This window comes from Cupressus sempervirens, chromosome 10, assembly GCF_028749045.1.
Source record: "Cupressus sempervirens isolate cs-2001-9-10 chromosome 10, ASM2874904v1, whole genome shotgun sequence".
Classification (NCBI taxonomy): Eukaryota; Viridiplantae; Streptophyta; class Pinopsida; order Cupressales; family Cupressaceae; genus Cupressus; species Cupressus sempervirens.
The window spans coordinates 522,364,755-522,388,229 of record NC_143127.1 but is presented as its reverse complement, the minus strand read 5'-3'; the positions used below and the strand labels follow the sequence as shown (position 1 = coordinate 522,388,229).

Here is a 23,475-nt window from a genome sequence, read left to right as displayed (position 1 = left end):
AAATGTTTTCAAATCATTTAAAATCATTTTGAATCATTTGAAACCCTAGCTTCTAAGGATATGGTTGAAGTTTGTTGTTTGCTAAGGATATGGTTGAAGTTTGAAGTTTGAAACTTTGAATCATTTGAAACCCTAGCTTCTAAGTTCTAACATTGTTTATTCATTTTTCTATATATTTATGTGTAGGGCAGCGGTCAACCATTAAAAAAATGACAAACCCGCAAGAAGAGTGACCACAAACACCATGCCCATCTGGATATATAAGCACTTGGCCTAAAAATGCAAGAGATAAGGCATGGCGGTATGCCTATGAAGCTCCAAATCCAAATGATATTGGGAAGGTGATATGCATTCCCTGTGAGAGAATTATTTATGGAGGCATAAACCGCCTCAAATACCACCTTGCAAGCATAAAGAAACATGACTCAAATCCTTGTCTCAAGGTAACTAATGATGAAAAAAGATTCATCCATGCCCTACTTGCAGCTGCTGAAGAGAAAAAATTGAATAGGGAGAAGGCAAAATTAGCTATGAGGGCAGCCATAGTTGAATCAAAAGGAGCTCCTTTTGATATGCAAGAGGAAGAAGAAGCACTTGAGAACATACCAGGATCTCTTCGTGGCCCACGGATCCGCAAACAAAATTTCTCTTTTACCGGTTCCACTTCTTCTACATCTCCTACTTCTTCATCATCACCATCCGGATCCCCATCAGAGATAGGTGGTTATTTTGTGCCCAGGAACACACCTGGAGCACAACCATCATTAGAGGGCACTGCATGGTTTAAGGAGGTGCATGAGCAAACTGATATTGCAGCAGCTGATTTTTGGTTTTTCAACAATATCTCAATGAATGTCGTTGATAGTCCCTATTGGGTCAATATGGTGAATGCAATGACAATATCAGGCAAAGGGTACAAGCCGCCTAATCGCAAGGATATGAGTGGAAGGTTAGTATTTTACTATTTAGTAATTGTAAATAATTGTGATTCACTTTAGTTCATTGTTATATTTTAAATCTTAACTGTTATAACTTATTTCCTAATTTTTTACTAACACTTGCACTTTATTTAATATTACACCTAAATTTTGTAGGTTGCTTGACAAAGCGGTTGGTAGGGCAACATTGTTGATAGAAAACCAAAAGAAAAAGTGGAAGAAGTATGGCTGCACCATTTTATCTAATGGGTGGACAGATGGAAGAAGTAGAACCATTATTAACTTCTTGATTGCTTGCAAAGATGATGTGGTGTTTTGGAACTCTGTCGATGCCTCCAACAAAGTGAAAAATGCAGCCACATTGGCTTTAATGTTGGAGAATGTTGTCATGGAGGTGGGAATAGAGAATGTGGTGCAAATAATCACAGATAATGCAGCAGCATATGTGGCAGCAGGTAGATTTTTTTTTTTTTATTTGAATGATGAATCAATATGAATCATGAATGTAATGCTATGGATAATGGTATTATTCAATTTAGATTTGATGTAATTTGTAAATACTAAATATGGAAAGTTTGTTACTGATTATTGATTTTTTGCTAATCTTTTAGGTAGAATCCTCCAAGAGAGGCATCCCACACTTTTTTGGTCACCTTGTGCAGCACATGTCCTTGACCTTCTTTTGGAGGACATAGGAAAACTTGATTGGGTGAGTCCAGTTGTGGAAGATGCTAGGCGAGTCACGAAATATATCTATAATCACCCATCGATTCTCAGTTTGATGAGAAAAGCCACTATAGGCAGAGATTTGATGAGACCTGCTATGACAAGGTTTGCAACGGTCTTCTTGACGTTGCAAAGTATTCTTGACCACATATTGGCTTTGAAGCAAATGTTTGTGTGTGCTGATTGGGTTGCTTCACCTTACTCAAAGAAGCCCAAAGGAGAGGCCGTGGCACGAATAGTCTTTGATGATAGCTTTTTTGCAAAGGCTAAGGAGATTGTGGAGGTAACTTCATTATATTTTTAGTTTATTCAAGTTTCATTATCAATTCATAACTTAATATGTTATTAACTAATTTGTATTTTTCAAATTTCAAATGTAGATGTCTCTGCCCCTGGTTCTAGTCTTGCGCACATGTGATGGGCAGCAATCCCCAATGGGAGGTCTTTATGAGGCTATGGATAGGACGAAAGAGGCTGTTAGAAGTTACTATCACAGGGATAGTCTCAGATTTGACCCCATTTGGGAAATAATTGATAGGAGGTGGAACAATATGCTCCACCAAACTATTCATGCAGCAGGCTACTTCCTCAATCCCAAATTCAGGTACTATGATAATTGATTGTCCTTGAAGTTGGGATTTTAATAAGTCTTTATTTTACTTTACTTTTTAAGGTTGTGTAGTAAGGCTTGATATCATTTTCTATTTGTTTTAGGGCTGATGATTCCTACTCAGATCCTAATGGAGAGGTCATGGAAGGTCTCTCTAAATGCATTGAGAGAATGATATCAAGTGAAGAGGAGAGAGACCTTATTGTGACCGAACAACAAATCTATGTGGAATCAAGGGGTCCTTTGTTCTCTTCTATGCTAGCAAAGAGAGCAAGATCTACTCAAGCACCAGGTAAAGCGTCAAACTTTTAAAAATTTGTTAATTGATAAGTTGTGCTTCTGATTTTTTTTTTAATTGCTTTATAACTTTTTTAATTTTGTTTTGCAGATGCTTGGTGGGCAAATTGGGGTGGCAATACCCCCAATTTAAGGAAATTCGCTCTCAGAGTCCTATCCCAACCTTGTAGCTCATCACATTGTGAGCGCAATTGGAGCTTATTTGAGTCCATCCATAAAAAGAAAAGAAACAGAATGACTCAAAAACGGCTTAATGACCTTGTTTATGTGCAATATAATCTTAAGTTGTGCATAAAAAAGGCACAGCTCTTAAAACTACCTGGTCCGCTTGCTCTAGATGAGATAGATCCTTATTCTGATTGGACAGCACAGGAGCCAAGTCCATTGTTTACACCAAATGAGATCGCTGATTTGGAGAGGCAAGCCATGGAGGGGGAGGTTAACACTGATTTTCAGTTCACTATGGATGACATTGAGGATGAGGACGAGGATGATGATGATTCAGGCGAGGATCAGGCATTACCATTAGGAGGAGATGCATCCTCTTCTAGGACGTCGAGCCAGTCAGTAGGGACGTTGAGCGAGGGGGCACAGCCACAGAGTTCACAGTCACGCAGCTCACACCCTATCCCAATGCGGGGCACTTCTTCTAGGACTAGACCCCCTCAGCTTCCTGCTAGTGCAAATGGAAAGAGGAAGATGTGATTGACATTGTCACATTGTATTGATGTATTTAGACTTTTAGTATTTACTTCTAGTTTGATAGATTGAAACTATTTAGTAATTTACTATTTTGCTTCCTACCATGAGCATTCTGCATGAGAATGCAATTTTGTACGCATTATGCATTTATATATATCTAAACTTCGTTTCTTTCTTTTGTATTGTATTTAATTAACTTATTAGATGCATCTTCTCATTAAATTTTGCAAAATGAATGTATTTTTAATTGAATTTCAGCGGTTTTTTAGGTTCCTGAGTTTTTCTCGAGTTTTTTTTTTAAATCGTCGAGTTTTTCCCAATTAAACTTTTGGGGGGCTTGGCGAGTTTTTGCATTTGGCGAGTTTTCCAACTATGATTGTAAGCACCTTAAAATGGTCACCTAGACTATGGGCCCCCATTATTCAATTTATCAATTTATTAATTTCTTGAATCAATGGTTTGCAATATTTTATTAAATCAATTCAAATCAATTCTCTTGATCAAATTCGATTATTTCAATATTTTCTAAGGTTGATCATTTTATCCTCAATCTTATTTAATTAAAAGAAAATCTCCCTTTTAATTAAATAAAATAAGTCTCCATTTAATTTAAAGAAAACCTCTTTTAATTAAATAATTCATCCATATTTAATTAATTAAGAGAAAAACCCCTCTTTTAATTTAATTGAATATTTCCTATTTAATTAAAAGAACTTGCTCCCTTTTAATTAAATAAATCCCCACTTAAAAAGGAAATAAAAATTAAAAATTCCTCTACACTTAAATGCACATATTTCTAAGTGGGATTTCATTTAATTCTTTTCTTATTTTCTCATTGGTGGATCTTTATTTCACACAAATCATTCTTTCTCCACCCTTGATTAAATCTTTTTGCCTCTTACTCTTAATCGTCCAATCTTCTTTATAAGGGAGAGCCCTCTCCTCATTTTACATACACACACTCTAGGCTATTGTTATACTGCAGGTTTGGAGAGCAATTTTTAGAAGAGTGTGAGCATTAAAACTTTTTGTGGAGAACTTCTATTTTCTTGTCTTCTTCTCTCATGCATCCATGACTTCTATCATCATGATCTATCCTTGCATTTTCATATTAGCTTAGAACTTGCTTTCATAGATTAGATCTTACATTGATAGATTAGATCTTGCATTGTTTTGCATTGTTATCATATAGATTAGCTTTCATCTCCATTTGCATTCATATTTTGATCTTTGAATCTCTCATTTTATGGTCTACTTGCATGGGCACAAACTAGGTCAAAACTAAAAGCCTTCATTACAAACCCTTGCACTCTATGAATAGAGAGCTATGAGCCGCCATTTGAAACCTCATTCTTGAGCAATCTTGGATATAATGACTCATAGAAGTGTGTTCACATTTTAAGCACACAATTACCACCTCATCCGTGCCGGTTATTGTTCTAATATACTCTTGATGTTGCGTCATTGTTTGTTCCTGCTCCTATAGTGGATACTTCCTGTGTCAGTAACACTTGTTAGTGTCCCTTCGTCTTCATATTGAACGGGCATTCTTTTGTGGAATGTCCCACAATCTGGCAGATATTGCAAAAATTATTTTTTCGAGCAAGAGCACTTTGTGTGGCCCTCCTCCTTACAGTCCGTACACCACAATTCCCCTTTCACCGAGTCTGGATTCTTTTTCAAATTTTTTAACTCCTCCATTATCTGTAGCATATCCTTCTACAACGCTCGTACCTTCTTACTTGATTCTTCGTCGTTGCTGCTACTTTCGGAAGATGAATCTTAGTCCAACGATTTGTGCTTCTTTTTGCTCGTTTTCTGCTCACTCTCCAAATCCATCGCCGATTATACGCATCTATGTACAATGATCTACTTTGGACAACCGCATTACCTAGTGAGAGAAAATCCTCCTCAAGCGAAGTTGTTTGATTCTCTGTCTGTATTCGTTTGTCAGGTGTATCGGGAACAAAGAGTTTACTCTATGCTCGTGCTCCTTCAACACTTCGAGCCGTGCGAGTTACTTCCCTTTCATTCGGATTCTCTATCCTAGACATATACAAGTTAAGGAACTCCTCCCTTCTCTCTTCCACCAAATTCAATCATTGTCGAGTTTCTTCGAGCAATTCCTCAACACTCCTCGGTCTGCTAGGTGAATGCACTCCCTCCGTCTGTGCTCCTTCACCCCCTCAATGTTCGTAAGTTGCTAAAGCTTTTGTCTGCGCTCCGCCTGTTGTGCTAAAATTAATACTTCTTGTGATGTGCATATCTCATGCTTATACTTCTTGTGTTGTGCTAAAATTAATACTTTATGCTTATCTAAAATTAATACTTATTGAGCTGATTCGGCATTAATCTTCATAACACTTCCTTTGTTACAGGTTCGACAAGCAATAGTGCCAAATGTTTACCATACAAGGTAAATGAATACTTATCACATGTAGTACAGTAAGATATAACACAGAGCAGATACTTTATTCATATACTCAATATGCACTCCAATGCTTACAATATGATTATGATGATGATCTCCCAATAGTCCCTACGGACAATGTACATACATTTTCCCAAAGGGGTGACTCAACCATCACGCGCCCTTTCAGATACAATTATACTCATCGGCTACAATATAGAATTTACCAACAACATGCTCCGTCTGCTCTCAAAATCTGAATTGTACTCTTTTATTACTTAGTGCTCCTCTCTTTTCTTGGAAGGCAATTAATTTCCTTTATTCATGAAAGGGTCACCACCATTCATTAAAACTGAATCCCCACCTTTCATTGTTGCCATTGAGAATAATATATTATCCCCCAAATTGTATTAGACAAATGATTTGGTAAAATAGTGGATAATCTATTAACAAAGAATGAATTGTTCTTATAGAGCTTACAATTGAGATGTTTCTAGAAATAAACATACAAATAATAGAAAGAATATATTGTACTGGATATTTATAAAATCTAAAAGTGATAATTAAAATAGAAATAAAGTAACTTAGGAGATATTATTTTAATACCCTTCCTTAATGGTCAACTTATCAACGATACCAACTGCCCCCTGAATTTGAAAAGCTTCTTTGGAAGAAGGGACTTGGTAAGAATATTAGCAGCCTGATCAGTTGTAGGAACAAGCTGTAAATTCACGTATCCATCTTCAACCAGCTGACAAATAAAATGACAATGAATGCCAATATGCTTAGTGCATTCATGGAAGATTGGATTTGAAGCAAGTATGATGGCCCCTTGATTGTCACAAAAGAGAGGTGAAGGACCTTCATGAGACATATGGATGTCAGATAGCATCCTACAAGCCAAACTGCCTCACAACCTGCTTTGTTGTTCCACGAAATTCAGCTTCCATTGAGGAAAAGGATACGGCATGCTGCTTCTTACTGGTCCAAGTGATAGCACCTGTACCCAAACTGAAAACATACATGGAAGTAGACATTTTGTCATCAAAAAAGCATCCCTAGCCTGAGTTTGTGTAACCAATGAGACGGACATCTTTGGTTCGTCCATAAAGGATACCAGAATCAGGAGTACCCTTTACATACCGCAGTATGCATTTTGCTGCAGCCCAATGATCTGAAGTGGGAGTTATCATGAAGCAAGATATGTAACCTGTTTTTTGGGATCACCTCATACTTTGCCCTAAATTCACAAATCCACAATAAACAGGAGTAAAAATGTAGTTAGAGAGGTAATTCTTACTCGAATAAATGAGATTAGTTGGATAAATATCTGAACTCTGATTTCTCATATCAGGTGGATCTTTTAGATCAATCTCCTTTATCAAATGGTCTTCTCAGTCTGCTCTCAAAATCAAAATAATACTCTTCTATTACTGCTCCTCCCTTTTTTGCTTGGAAGGCAATCTCCTTAATACTTTATTGGTGAAAGGGTCACCACCTTTCATTAAAACTGAGTCACCACTTTTCATTGTTGTGATTGAGAATAATATATTATCCCCCAAATTGTATTAGACAAATGATTGGTAAAATAGTGGATAATCAAAGAATGAATTGTTCTCATAGAGTTTACAATCGAGATGTTTCTAGAAAGAAACATACAAATAATAGAAAGAATCTATTGTATAGGATATATATAAAATCTAGGAGTGACAATTAAAATAGGAATAAAATAACTTAAGAGAGATTATTTTAAGGAAGTTCTTTAATGGTCAACTTATCAAAGACACCAGCTGCCCCCTGAATTTGACAAACTTCTTTGGAAGTAGGGACGTGGTACGAATATCAGCAGCCTGGTCAGTTGTAGGAACAAATTGTAAATTTATGTACCCATCTTCAACCAGCTGACGGATAAAATGTCAATGAATGTCAATATGCTTTGTGCACTCATGGAGGATTGGCTTTAAAGCAAGTTTGATGGCCCCTTGATTGTCACAAAAGAGAGGTGAAGGGCTCTCATGAGACATATGGATGTCGAAAGCATCCTACGAAGCCAAACTACCTCACAACCTGCTTTGACTATTCCATGAAATTCAGCTTCTGTTGAGGAAAGGGATACGGCATGCTACTTCTTACTAGTCCAAGTGATAGCACTTGTGCCCAAATTGAAGACATACCTGGAAATAGACTTTTTGTCATCAACAAAGCTTCCCCAACCCGAGTTTGTGTAAGCAATGAGTCAAGCATCTTTAGTTCATCCATAGAGGATACCAAAAATGGGAGTACCCTTGACATAGCATAGTATGTGTTTTGCTGCAGCCCAATGATCTAGAGTGAGAGTTCTCATGAAGCAAGATATGTAAATCGTTGTAAAGGTCAGATTGGGTCTAGTGACAGTGAGATACATCAAACTTCCCACTAACTGTCTCATACAGATTCATTTTCAACAGGAGAACCAAATTTTGCTAATTACTTGAGAGCAAACTCGACAGGTGTAGATACCAGTTTACAATCCTACATTCTGTGTTTGTCTAGGAGAGCCCTTGCATACTTAGATTGAGAGACGAAGAAGTCATGTGACTTCTGTCAAACTTCGACACCTAGGCAGAAATGGAATCCATCGCTGGTCATGACAAAAGACTAATAATAGAGATCATGTTTGATTCACTGAATCAATGATTTAAAACAACTAGCCATAATCAAATCGTCAACATATATAACTAGAATGATGGTATCACTGCCAATAGTCTTACTCTTGACACATAAATTTGAGTTGAGACTCCTCTGGAAACCTTGATCTATGAGATACTTATCAATTTTCAATTACCATGTTTGAGGAGCTTCTTTGATACCATAAAGTGCTTTCACCAATTTGAGTACATGGTGTTATTTATTAAACCTTGAATCCTAGAGGTTGTGTGATGTACACTTCTTCCTGTAACTCACCATTCACAAACACACTCTTGACGTTCATTTAGTGGACATTCCAATTGCACTAAGCTGACATGGCAAGAATAATCTAATGGCGCTCATCTTTGCAGCTGGAGCAAAGGTCTCTACACAATCAATTTCATAGCGAACAAGATGAGCCTTGTACTTATCTAAAGTACCATAACCTTTGTATTTGACTTTGTAGACCCGTTTGTTGCCAATGGGTTTCTTTATTGAAGGAAGATCTGACACAACCCATGTTTTATTTTTGATGCTCGGTTTGCATAGCCTCTTCACTCAAGCATTCATTTTGCCTCTATGTATGTTTTAAGTTCATACACACTGTGAATATTGACCATAAGAGCAAAATTTACAGAGTCAAAAGGTTTGCTCTTCTTCCGAGCAGTTCCATCCTCGATGAGCTCATCACCAAGAAGATTGTCAATCATCTTAACCCAACAATTTGCATTCCACACTTCACTTTTGTTGAAGGTTCACCACTATTACACTCTCAAGCTCTTCTATTTGGCTCTACTACTTGTAAATGACCAGTCTTCTCACATTTGGGGAGTTCTCTACTTCCATTACTTTGTGTCTTTGAGCATAAATCTACATCTTAGTTCTCATTTATATTTGTTTCATATTATCTCTTTTATCGTTTATCTATCACCATTTTTCCCACGTCTATCGATCGTCTGTGGAGATGGAAATACCAAAACGAGGGCTTGATGAAGGCAAGCCTCTCAACTACCACAAACATTTCCATTGCGTTGTGCAAGTTTTCTTCATTGTAAGCTTGAGTGTTTGAAGGACTTATTTTCAACACATTGCTAACCGTCAAAATTTAGTTTCATCCATTTGCGTTCTATTTATTTACCTTATTTGTAGTTTCACACATTAGTTTCTGGTTTTGCATCTTTTCAAATCCACTCTGCCTGTGTAAGACGCCAGCGTGTCGCACTATAGTCCTCTGGGCCGCACATTTATCCAAGGCAATAAGCCCATGAATTTCATAGTTTGTCTGCGATTCTCAATTCTTTCAATTTTGATAATCCAAACACCTTTGTAATTTTGTTTATTTGTTTAATTCATGGTTAATTAACTCACACTTGCATTTAGTTTTAATCAATTAACTTCGCATTCTCACAATCACACTTGAAACAAACCTCTTGCATCAAATGAAGTAATTACCTTTAACTCGGGTCTGATCTACTTGGCACTACTAGCTAGCATTGTGAGGTGGTCTTAAGGGAATCATGTATCCCTTGAGGTGGTCTTAAGGGAATCGTGTATCATTGATGTGGTCTTAAGGGATAAATGTCTTGCATCTTATGTTCTTGTTTTTGTTCTTTATTGTTGTTTAACAGTCTTTACCTGTTGTCTCAATGCAAAGTATTTGGCCAGCAACTCTTTTAGATTTTGTATTCCTGGAGTATGAGTGTATAGAAATAACAAGACATCTGCAAACCAGAAGCTAGAAATCTCTATCTCTATTCCAATTCCAACAACCTGTCCAGCTTCAATGGTGGCAACCCACACATTTTCCTCCTGATTCCATTGGCTTGTTAAAGTTACATCCCACTATAATGAAGAGATATGGACTCAATGGGTCCCCTTTCCTGCGGCCTAGTAAGAATGCAAAAAGGGATAAATGTCTTGCATCTTATGTTCTTGTTTTTGTTCTTTATTGTTGTTTAACAGTCTTTACCTGTTGTCTCAATGCAAAGTATTTGGCCAGCAACTCTTTTAGATTTTGTATTCCTGGAGTATGAGTGTATAGAAATAACAAGACATCTGCAAACCAGAAACTAGAAATCTCTATCTCTATTCCAATTCCAACAACCTGTCCAGCTTCAATGGTGGCAACCCACACATTTTCCTCCTGATTCCATTGGCTTGTTAAAGTTACATCCCACTATAATGAAGAGATATGGACTCAATGGGTCCCCTTTCCTGCGGCCTAGTAAGAATGCAAAAAGGCTTCTAGTTTTCCCCATTAGGAGTGACTTTGAAGATAAAAGTTGTGGCTACATCTCAATTGACCAAAATGTTATGATAACTCACAACTGCATCTAAGACCAATATCTTGTAACATTATGATGATTAACACTAAACTGCATCAATCAAACACTTTAGACATGTCAAGTTTAGTTATTGATTAGAACCTTCAGGTTTTTCTTAGTCTTTGAGAAATGTGGCATTTCTTGAATTCCCATTATAGATTACATTTGATTTGCCTTTAAAAGGAAATATGTAAGCATGATCAGTAGATTAGATTGGGCATAGGCAGCTATATTCTATTGACAATTAGTTTCCACAAAATGCTAAGATCATTTGCATACTGTTCTAGACCAATACTAGTACATGGCTTCCACCTGCACAATTTTTCAGATAAGGAATCATCCAAGTGGTATTACTTTATTTTGACATTGTTTTGTTCCTTGAATGCTCTTTGCTGACTTCCAATGGCTCCTTTTTAATGAGGTGTCAGAATGCTTCATAGAAATGTCTCAGGAATCCATATAGTCTCTCACATTATTCTTTCAAAGGAGAACATCTCAATTTTTTCTTCCCCCATCATGAATTCCATCATGCTAACATTTTACAAAGTTATCCTCCTAGAAATGTCTTTCTTTTTCACTGATTGCTTTTGAACTCATCTCTTCATTAGGCTAATTTTGCAGATAAGAAAACCCAGCAGCAGCCTTAGTCTGTATGCAGGTGTTTTAAAGGCACAGTCAAGTGAAACATCAGCATGGCACAGCAGCAATGCCAGCCTTCATCTCTATTTCTATTGGAGTTTTACCTGTGTTGCTCTAAAAGGTGTTCTTCCTTCGACAGTCAAGCAGTACACTGCAGCTACACCTAAGCAGACTCGTGAACACAGCAACAACCTTAATCTTTATTGAGGTGTGTAAAGGCCACAGTCAAGACCAGCATCAGCATAGCACAGCAGAAATGGCAGAATTCGCCTCTGTTTCTGTGCAGAGAAGGGACCCTTTTATGAAGACATGGTAGTATTAGTAATGATCCTTGTAATAGAGGCACACCATTACTTAGAAGCTAAGTTACCGATTCGTCCTGGCCAAGGGTGGATACAGAAGCTGGTGCGTCCGGAAGCCATATGGATGCCGGCAGGATGCATGCAGGGCGGAACGACTGTTTAACTACTCTGTCTTATGTTCTGCTCAACACAATGGATGAGATAAGACATTTTGTGCAGTATGGTTGTCTAAATCCCAATGCATGTAATCAACCAATGGACTACATAACACGTCTCCCACTCAAAATCCTGCTGAGATCAACTGTGATTGTGATGCATCTCCAGATTGGTCCTGCTCAAAGTTTTCTGCTCAAATCTGGGGATCATAATCATGAGTACTCACAATGTTATCAGACATTGTTTTTTCTGCATACGCATCTCCAGATTGGTCAATATATCTGCTAACATTTATATTCTGAGTTATGTCTTTTATTGTAATTACCCATCTGTTCACGCATTTTCTAAAACTTGAACCAAAGTTCACACAGTAAGTCTTTGGTCAATATATAGTTTCTGAGTACTCACATTTTTTTGGAATGGAGGAACCGACATTACCCAGCCAGTATAGGTCTAACGCATTCTTCCAAATGGTAGAGATATATTTACAATTGTTTTAGTTTTAAACATAGTAACACGGGGACACGTCCCCCCCCACCTTTTTGCCCCACATCTCGGAGACTTGGACACGCCGGGGACTTGGGGACTCCGTCCCCCCGTCCCTAGTGGTGCCACCAGTTTCCACCACCTCCGTCGAGGATGGGGGACGTCCCGATGTTGACTATTTGCTGACTCGACTATTTATGTTCAATTTTCGATGTTCCAATTCAATCAAATGTTCAAGTATTTACTCTTTTACATCGTTATAGCTTATATTTCAATACATTTTTTCATAACTAGCATTCAAAGTACTATATGTATATATATATACACACCCCCTCCCGTCCCCCGTCGTCGTCCCGCTGCCATCCCCCCACCATCCCCAAATTAAGGCCCCTTTATTCCCCCGTCACGAAAACTTGTCCCCTTGTTCCGCCATCCCCCCATCCCCCAAGGTGGTGCAACTCTAGTTTTAAATAAGTAATTTACTTTAAATATTAATAATATTTAGTAGTATTATATATATTAATATTAAGCAATCTTATATTATAAATACAATTATCTATAAACACATTATCTAAGGCCGCACGGCTATATCTAAGGCCTGCGGCGTTTTATACGTGGCGGGTTTGTTATTTTGATGTAAGTTTTTAATAAAGAGGCATGTCAAGTGTATATGTATATAGACACATCCATACACATCCGCATCCTCATCCAAATAAAAATCATGCTTCCCATATCCGCTTCTCACATCAGCTTCTAAATCCGCATCTGAATCGGTAACTTAGCTTAGAAGTGTTGCTGCAAGTTAGGAAGGCACTGATTTTGTTCCCTTTCTAGACAAGGCACCTTGTATGAGAAGCTTCTATTTGAACAATGCACTAATTATTGTTCCACCTTCAAAGGTTTAAAGTTAGTTATTTTTCTTTCCATGCCTGCTTAGCTTTTTGCTTTCCTTGGAAAGTGGCATTTTGCATGCATTCATATATAAAATAAAGGCAGGGACATGAATGATTCATATTGATTAAATTTCGTGTTGAGCTACTGCAGCATATATCTTTTCAGATAATGTGTTTGTAAAGTCTTGTATTCATAATCAAAAGTTCAATAATATTTATCAAGTTTAGGTTTCCTAGCAATTAGGATTTATCTTTCTAAGTATAGAACCTGCTTAGCATGGTCTGAAAATTTACTATGGTATCAGAGTGGAGAACCTGGTATTTTCCAGGATTTCTGTGGATGGAAAGCACTGGTACATTAAGAGGAGTTGTCAAAAGGTTTCAGAAGATGTGATGCCCATGCTTCAGTTGTTGAAGCCAATCCATGCCTGTAAGAGACACAAGGACCTGTGATAGGTTGTTGGTTGTGATGCCTATGATCTTCCAATGATTAGAATGTAACTTTTAACCTAAGACAGGTGGTTGGTTTATTTCAATAGATGTTTTTCCCAAGAGCCTTCAATTATTGAAGAAAACCGTACCTATGAGAGTGTAAAGAAAAGTAGCTTGTTAAACCAATTCAAAAAATCTAACATGCATACAATCTGATAGAAATTTCAGAATTAACAGAAAGCAAAATTTATTATGTGATAATGAAACCTGTGAAACCCTTATGTGTAAAAAACCAAGCACACAAAAGTTCTTCTCTATTTAATAAAGCTTAGTTGTTCACCAATACACGAAAAAATTATCCCTTCACCCCTAAGCATATGCAAATATTAGTGGGCTCATCAAAAGCAGTAGTTTCTTCACATTGCATGAAGCGTGCTAAAGATAAACATGAATGGTTTAAAATGTGGGCAAAAATGGAAAAAGTCAAATTAGCAACCCAGAAATTTCAGCTCTTTAAACCCATCCCAAACATTAAACATGGATAATATAAAACACTTATCCAACAGAGACATTTTAGGACAGGATTCCCTAAGTGCTGTGATTGGACTATTAGCAACTGTGATAGGCTACCAATGTCAGTCAAAGAGAGCACAGTTGCTAATATTCTAATCACAGCACTCAGGAAATCCCACCCTAAAACCTCTGTTGGATACCACCACTTGGAGTCGCCTAATTTGGGATGAAGTTACTCTGCCTCTATTACGAAGTAATGACCAAAAAAAAGGCAGAAATGTGCAGAAAAAACAGTCTCTGGGTGCGGATCTGAGATTGAGAGTTTCAAAAACCCTAGACTGTCACTAAATAGAGCAAAAATGACCATAAAACAAGCAAAAAGGGCAGCTATTTTAGCAGGAAAAAATGACCACGAACAGACTGCAAAAACACATGAAAACTGGGCACAATTTTACCAGAAAATTACAGACAGCAGTTGCAGAAAAATGGCCGTAAGTTGCAGACAAGAAAAACCTTAGCCGAAGCAGATATCACAGAAAACGATTTCGAAAAATATTGCTCTGATAATTTGGAACAAGAAATTATAATATTTTTCGAAAAAATTCAAAGAATTGGCTATGATACCATATTACGAAGAAATTGGAATTATTCGCTTGATATTAACAATGATCAAGAGATCAATATATACACAAGAATAAACAATGTTTCCTTATGAAACAATCATAATGAATAGAAGCATTCTATTGTACATACAGGAAAATAAATATTTGAAACATTCTAATATTTACAGGAGATTACAATAGATAATCATTAAATAATAATTAATAATAATAGAAACTATCTATTATCATAATAGCCTCTCCCTATACAAACCAACCTATCCTTCCAAAGGCATTAGCGAATGATTAAGAAATAATAAGATATATATTATTATCTTATGTATTACAAATATATATAAATACATATATAAAATATAACAGTTATTTAGTTTCAATTTCATTATTATTATCAGATAAATAAATATAAGATGTATTTATTGGCCTCTTATTCCTGTTTAAGTTTTAGCCCAAAAATAGAGATAAACAATACACAAAACACTCAAAACGTTTATCCTGGGAAAACCCTTCTACTGGAAAGGGAAAACCCAGCCACACCAACAAAGATGTCTTCTATTGGTCATAAAATATTCAAGTACATGGCTTTCCACTTGATTGATTTACAATATACCAAGCAATCATAAAAATAGATTGCATAAGACTATTCACCTATCACACGAAAGTCTCTTTGAGTCCCAAAAATAAGATCCTTCATATTTCCTTATATTTAACACTTTACATTTCCATACACATGCCTCTTCGCAAGACATATGACACATGTTTTTTTGCATAATATAAACTTCAATATAACCACAAATACCTCTTTCAGTTGAAAAAGACCATACTGGTCATAACAAACATATTTCTATCAAAAATAAAGATCTCTATAGCGGCTACAAACTTCACACTCCCTCTTAGCAAGAGAGAGATCTTTAGTCAAGGATGCACACATAGCTGCAACCAAAGATGATAGATTCACATATGTTATCTTAGAATAACATAATCCATCATAAGCACATAGAATGGAATCACATATATGACTTTTGCCATGCTTGCTTGCAAAGGGCAGAACGAAGACTTTTATCTCAAAACTTCTCAAAGAGAATTTCCAACATGCCTACTCATAGAGGGTGGTCCATCGTACCTACTCGCAGAGGGTGGAACTAGGACTTTCACCTCAAACTTCTCCCAAAGAAAAATCCATCTCCACCATGCCTACTCGCAGAAGGTGGTCCACCATACCCACTCGTAGAGAGTGGAATGAGGGTTTTCACCTCAAACTTCTCCCAAAGAAGAATGCATTGGTCACTGAGATTTTCTCTTAACAGAGACTCCCTCTCAACGGGGACATCTTTAATAGTCGAGACTCCCTCTCAGTAGGACCATCTTTAATAATAGAGACTCCCTCTTGGTAGGGACATCTTTAATCATTACAATAATATGGTTGACTATTGCATAAACTTGCAAGGGTTTGGACATCTCACTCCATCATGTAACCTCCCTTTGAAGCTAAATAATCTTAAGCTTGCAAGGGGTTGGACATCTCACTCCATCATGTAACCTCCCTCTGAAGCTGAATAGTCTTTCTTTAAACATGATCTTCCTCTTTTAATGAAGATGATGTGCCACCAAGATTGCAAATAATGTTGCAAAATCTATCATTATCCCACTACACCCTGCAGCCAAAAGAAATTTATAACTACTCATAAGATTCACTAATCATAGAGATCAAAGGAAAGATATACTCTCTTTTCAGTTAGATACATAAAACATAGAATATTTATCCTTTTGAAATCTGATCTCAACACGAATACATAAAATATGCAGCCCAGCATTTATATGAACAAAATGTGTTACCATGGAGAAAATGAGATCTCCTAGAATAACCTCACATAACATACCGAAGCCCTTTATTATTGATACTAATGTTGTTTATGCTGATGCTAGTCCATTATTTGAATAAAATTCTACACACACACAGTGTAGCTAATGAAGCCTTTCCCCTAAGGATCATTGTCGTTGCATCCTGCATTCACTTTATAAATGTTAATACTAAAAACGTATTAATTCCTGTCAAAATTCAAACTTATCTCCATGTTGGTGACATTCAATAGTTGTAGTCATCTCTACTAAAATCATTAGTTAGCATCTCAAGATATGTCCATACATACTTCTTTCACCATTCATATAGATCTCTATACACAAAAGTGATTCTGATGCTCATATATATATAGAAACACAATAACATTGTTTATTGCCTAGAAATATTGAACTTTCATATTTAAATAAAAGACATCTATAGAATAGACAAACAAACTTGATTGTTGCCTCCTCCTCTTTGTCACGCCTTTGAAGAACTCTGAAGGCATGAAACTCATATACCAGCTCCTCTTCAGTGGTGTGATAAACCAAACCACCCACATATACTTTTGGCATGACTAAAACAAATCTTGATTTTTGAGAAGTTTTTTTTTAGATTCTAGAACAAATCAGATTTTAAAATGAATAAATAAAACTAGAACTATTATGATGCAACCGATACTAGTTTAAACCCTTCAATAAACAACTTGACCAATCTCACAAGTAATATAGCTACAATAAATGTACTTTTGTTACTCCATAATTCACTGCATGCTACAAGAGACATGAGCAAAAAAGGAAAGCACCTACCAAAAAAAAGACGAAAGCCAAGAAAGGTTGTTGTAATGGGATCATGACGCCATATAAGAAATATTGACCCAGCAGTCACGTCATATGAGACTCTACGGTCACAAATAGATAAGCAACCCATGATGAATGAAATAAGATTGTCAAAATGCAAGAATAGACAATAGCAATAAAACAAGCCAATTCATCTTCTTATTCCCATGGCATTGAAACTGTTTCCGGCAACAACTGGAGACTTCCGATAAACGAGTATATGAAAACTGTCAAATGATACAAGACATACAATACAATGCCATCAAAAGTTACAAGAAATACACAACCGTGAAAAATGAATGGTCGCCTCCAAAGGAGTCTTGTTGACTTTAATATGAAAACCGGCAAGCAAGATGATTGAGGATGAATCAACTGAGACACCAATAGACTCCCAACGATACAAAGATTGGATGCATGGTCTCAAGGAAGCGGCAAGAACGAACAAAAGATGGAATAGAAAAGGAACTAATAGAAACAAAGCATACAAGATAACATGGCAATAATGGAATCATAGAATCGATGCCAAGAATCCAAAAACAAATGATGCATAAAGGGAATTGATGAGCTTCAAATTTACACTGTCAATCTATAACGTGAAGGGAGAAACGGCCGAAATATCCAGAATGCTAGGAGAAACATAATGATGTTATGACATAGATGCCAGATAAATACAGAGGAACCAAATTGAGAAAAGGGAACAACGCCCAAATAAAAAAAACTTTTGGCAGACGACAAAGAATGAAGAACATATTATCATAAGGAATCAAGCGAAAAAAAACTTCAGCTTAGGAAAACGTCACCAACAGAGAGACTCACAAACAATAAAAACAGCTTTGAAGATCTAATATCCAAAAGCTATCTCTTATATTGTTGTTAACTTGGTTATGATACCATGTTAAAGTTTTAGCATAGAAATAGAGATAAACAACCATAAAAGAGCATAAACAATACTCAAAACATTTATCCTGGGAAAACCCTTCCACTGGAATAGAAAAACCCAGCCACACCAACAAAAATGTCTTCTATTGATCATAAAATATTCAAGTGCATGGCTTTCCACTTGATTGATTTACAAAATACCAAGCAATCATATAAATAGATTGCACAAGACTCTTCACCTATCACACAAAGGTCTCTTTGAGTCCCAAAAATAAGATCCTTCATATTTCCTTATATTTAACACTTTACATTTCCATACACATGCCTCTTCGCATGACATATGACACATGTCATTTTGCATAATATAAACTTCAATATAATCACAAATATCTCTTTCAGCTGAAGATGACTATAACGGTCATAACAAACATATTTCTATCAAAGATAAAGATCTATATCGCAGCTACAAACTTCAACAATTCCTAAAATCAATCAGATATTATATTATATGAATCAATATCTAATTCTAGATATGTTACAGCATAATCTGCTGTCCCACAATGCTTGCCAGAATAGTTGAAGATTCATTTTCTTTCTTATCTCGTCATTGTGAAAAGTAACAGATATATTTTATGTTCTCCTATTCTTCCATGATGCCCTGAGAAAGGAATTGATTCTCAATATTGTATGTATGTATATCTTCCAATCTCCTAAGGACATCCCACTCCATATGAAAAGTTATCTGGTATGTATTGAATCACACCCATTGGGTATATAAGGCACTTCCTTTCAAGAAAATACTCTTCGTTTACATCAGTTAACATATTATTTAATTTATGTTTAATTGCTGCTTTTATGATAATCACTACTGTTGATATTCTTCTCATAACAAACAGTGACTAGAATATTGTTACTTATTACTCAGTGTTTGATGAGAAGTCTCTGACATCCTCAGAAATTATCATATTCTTTATATCATCGTTCTTACTCCTTATCCTGCCACGCCTTGATTGCTACACTTATATCTGTAGGACTTAATTCATAAGTGTTTCCTTTACTTATGATCTTGTATCACGTAGGCTTATCACCAATTGAAAGCTACCATGACCACTGACATATGTTGCTCGATGGACTCACTCCATCATTATCCCATGGTATTGGGTATCATGAACTTATAGTCACCCTGCTGTAGATACTTTGTAGATTAAAAGTGATCGACTATGTTATCAATAATTGCTAACAACTGAATTTACATGCTGACACACTCCACTAATCATTTCCGAAGCTGAGTGATTGATTTGTCTCTGAAGTTGCAATATGCTGTGAATAAAGATTATTGCTGCTTATGAATTTACCATCCATAAATAACAATTTCTCTAAAGGATTTGCCATGCCATATGGTAACCAATCCTCACAGCTGCAAGGAGGTCTTTAGATTGAAGGTGTGCTCCATGTTTTATATTATCAAACATAGAGACTCTTCAATTATTGATTTGATGAGTTTGTGTATCTGTAGATAGACGTACCCAGCTTCTGCCAATACACGGTAATCTCGAGTTAACAGTTGTCAAGGACATCAGCAACATATGGAGACAACCTACGTTCATCATTTACCGTAAGTGATAATGATAGGGCCTGAGTTCATGATTACAATATTATGGATAATTTGTATCTTATTTCTGAAATCAATAAACTCCATTGTAACACCGGCGCTGCGGTACATGAGGAAGCTGGGATGCTGGGACAAGTTCCCACGATGGGGGGACAAAAGGCCTCCATTTCAGGATGGTGGGTGTATGGTGGGGGGTGGGCCAGGGCACGCAGGGCTGTTGTATACTCTACAAATAGAACTTGAAATGCTAGTTATGAAATGATGTTTCAATATGACATACCAAATTGAAATACTTGAACATAGCGAAATTGCAACACGAACCAGAACAATTGAACATTCAACATAGTAACATAGTACATACCCAATAGTATCATTAAAAAATAAAAATTCGAAAAGGGGTATTCAAGTACCCGTCCCGGTGACAACATGGTTGCTGAATGGCAGTGGGGATATTCCAGTACTCCAAGTACCCAATGCGGGGACGGGTACTTCAAGTAGTAGTTGGTTTTTTTTTTTGGAGGTGGGGGGGGGGGGGGAAGGGTGTGTGTGAGTTTCCGGGCTTCACTGATAAACTCTCTTGTAGTTATATCATATTATAAAGTATTATTATTCATTTGTTTATTTTTATATTTTAATCTTATTATTATTTTTATTTTATAGTAAATCCTATTTTAGGACCAAGGAGTTTTTAGTGTTTACTTTAGTTCATGCTATTATAGCATCTATAAACTCTATTTAAGAGTGCATTGCTAATACAATTATTAGCCTAGTTTTTAACATTTATAGAGCTTGCTTTGTAAGGATTTATGCACTTACTGTGCTTCGCACTCTTATCATGGTCACTAGGTTATTCTAATCTTGAGGATAACACAGCACCAGCAATGAAATGTCATACGCTGCACTTTTTTTGTCACCGCAATCTCCAGTTAAAACTAGTTTAGAACGCAAATTAAACCTGTGAAAATATAAACCATTGATGAACATCAATCTAATTATATTTATTGGAGTATTGGATCAATAATGTCCGGTTAAATATTTCTTTGGTTTCAGGGAATACGAAGATCTTTGAGGTTAAGAAATTATCAAACTTAATAGCCGAATTACAAGCTTAGCTACATAGCATAGTGTCTTAATCTCAACTAGTAAATGCATTTGTCGGTAATTATCGATAGCGGTTAGAAGTGGTGAATGAGATGGCGTCCAAGTAATCAATCCACCATTCGATCAGAAGAGTAAAACACACATAGTTCAACACAAACTCGTCAAGCAGACCATGAATTCCCCGTCGTCTGAATGAAAAAAAGGCTTGTTCGATAACTTCAACTATTAAGTACAGATTAGTATATTCCAGCATCGACTTGAAATGAATCAAATAAAGTTTGAAACGCTGTTACTTGTTACAAGCTTTCTTTTGATTGAACTGGAACTTTTAACCAAACTTACACCAAGCTCCATCAGGTCAAAAATATATGCCAGCATATTGGTTGTTCATAGGAGCTTTAGATGCCCCAAATAACAAATAACATGCCGACCGTCCAACAAATTATCATATGCCACATCGGATTGTTTTTACACAAAAGCAAAACTACAGTACACCGACTCCAGAGCTTGAACAGCCGACACATTGCTTGTTGTCTGAGACATCTTAAAAGTTCAAATAGAAAACCACATGCCCTCTGTTACTATGAAGACAAGTTGTTTCCTAACTCAAAATCACCTGATCTTGTCCAGAAAATGCTGCCTTTCAGGAAGAAGTCATTTTCCTTAAAATTCATCTATGCATGATAAAAGTAGGCAGTGGTCCCCTCCCGGAAACCTAGGAGGTGTTTGGCAAAGGTGAAGAAGGAAGAATGGAGATCTACCTGTGGTTGTGAGGGGCAGAGGCGGAACCATAGACATCCCAGAGCTCGTGCAGTTGTCCAAGGAGCTGCCTGAGTATGGCAACGCTCTCCATGCTTATGCCGTGTTCCTATTTCATCTTTGTTGCACTACACCCTACATTTTATAAATTCATGAATATTGAGGGCAGAGAGGCAGGGGTTCCAGGCTAATCATTCTCATCCTCCTGTTAACAACGCAGAAAAGGCCCCCTCTCGCCTCCTCGTATACCGTATACGCCAAGAGCTTTGCTAATGGGATCGAAACGGCCAAGTGGATGGGATGGTGAAGAGCAAACTCCACTTTGATGTTAATCTAATACCTTCACATTCTTTAGAAGCGGCTTAAATTTGGGAGAATCCCAAAGAAAGATGGGAGAGGGAGTAGCATTCTATTTTTCTTTTGATAGTAATCAACACCACCACATCGTGGAGGGCAAGAATTGAATGATTAACAAGGGAAAGTAAAGGAGGATGGGATGGGGTCAGGTGGGGGAAAAGCGGATGCCATCATTAAAATCATTAAGTACCCCCAACATTGAAAAAGAAGATCAATTTTAAATCTACATGTGATTTCTTCTAAATATTATTATTATTATTATTATTAATGTTGTTTTTGTTTTTGTTTTGTGTTTTTTCAAATAATTGGTGTATAAATAATATTTCTATTTTTTTTTAAGTTAAGTAGTTATTTTAGAGGTTTTTTTTTCGTATTGAATAACTTTTATTTAAGTCTAAAAGTATACTAGGTGTATCATGATCTAAGGAAGATATATTTGTGTTGTGAAGAAAAGGTATACAAAAAAATTTTCTCATGGCAAAAGTATGTGTGCAGCCAGCTTTGAGTTAAAATGAGGGTTATATGAATGTTTTGTATCTAACAAAACTCTTCTTATACTAATACAAGTCTACAAGAACTCTTCAAATTGTCCACCCTTGAGTAACTCTTTTCCCTTTAATTCCAAGAGTGAAGTCTTTTGGAGTGTTATATCCCGCCACATATACTCATATATTCAATATTTAAACACCTAGGAATTTTGACACAATGATATGCTCATCCAATTCAACACTTTGAGAAACAAATGATTCCTCAGCAACCTCCAATGCATTAGCATAGAGATGTAGAATTTGTAAAGATGTGATACACCTTGAGAAAGTGGTAAAAGTACTAAAGGAACTATTGCTCTTTTGATGAAGGAGAGTAAATCAGGCACTTTTGGTTCAATTGTTACTAGATTGTTCCTAAATCCAACCAAGATTGCTCTAATGAATTGAATAATTGTATGGTTCTAAGTTGAAACAAGAAATATACAACCAAAAATGCTCAAGTGACTGTAGTTTGAGTCGAAACAAGGGATATACGACCAAGTCTACTTGAGTGACTCAAACATCTGTGTGGTTCTTGGTCAAAGCTAAGGATATACAACCAAGACTACTCGAGCAACTTGAATAACATCAACTGTGTATTATACATTGTGGGGTATTCATCAGAAGATGGTGAAGATTGTTCCATCGTCTTTTCTACCTCCTAAGAAACACATATTTACCCTATGGCATCTACCCTATAAATGCAATGGCCTCGTATCTATGCTCAACTATTTGACTCAACGAAACAAAATATTTTAAAATTTAATTTGAAATTTCATTCCACTTTTTACCATTGAAATGTCCTATTTATAGTGACGATGCTCTCTAAAAATTTGAATCATTTAATAA

The 23,475-nt window shown here is 36.4% G+C and overlaps 2 protein-coding genes across 2 annotated transcripts in view; one reads left to right on the top strand and one right to left on the bottom strand.

Moving 5' to 3' along the window:
• LCR (Galactose oxidase/kelch repeat superfamily protein) overlaps nt 1-22,197 on the bottom strand; it is a 51,050-nt gene extending 28,853 nt beyond the window's left edge. The window contains exon 1 of the mRNA XM_089803728.1: nt 21,745-22,197. Within this exon, the coding sequence (XP_089659854.1) occupies nt 21,745-21,836 (92 nt within the window). The 5' untranslated portion in view covers nt 21,837-22,197. The remainder of the gene's footprint in view (nt 1-21,744) is intronic.
• Nucleotides 1,067-6,279, top strand: LOC149534945 (uncharacterized). Its single transcript, XM_089804728.1, has 2 exons — nt 1,067-1,393; nt 1,550-6,279. Exon 2 carries the CDS (start codon nt 2,806-2,808, stop codon nt 3,274-3,276), a length of 471 nt encoding a protein of 156 aa, XP_089660854.1. The 5' UTR covers nt 1,067-1,393; nt 1,550-2,805; the 3' UTR covers nt 3,277-6,279.
• Nucleotides 22,198-23,475: the final 1,278 nt, after the last annotated feature.

What these genes read in the sequence shown, in the direction of transcription:
- LOC149534945 (XM_089804728.1), top strand. Translation starts at nt 2,806, where the DNA reads ATGACTCAAAAACGGCTTAATGACCTTGTTTATGTGCAATATAATCTT.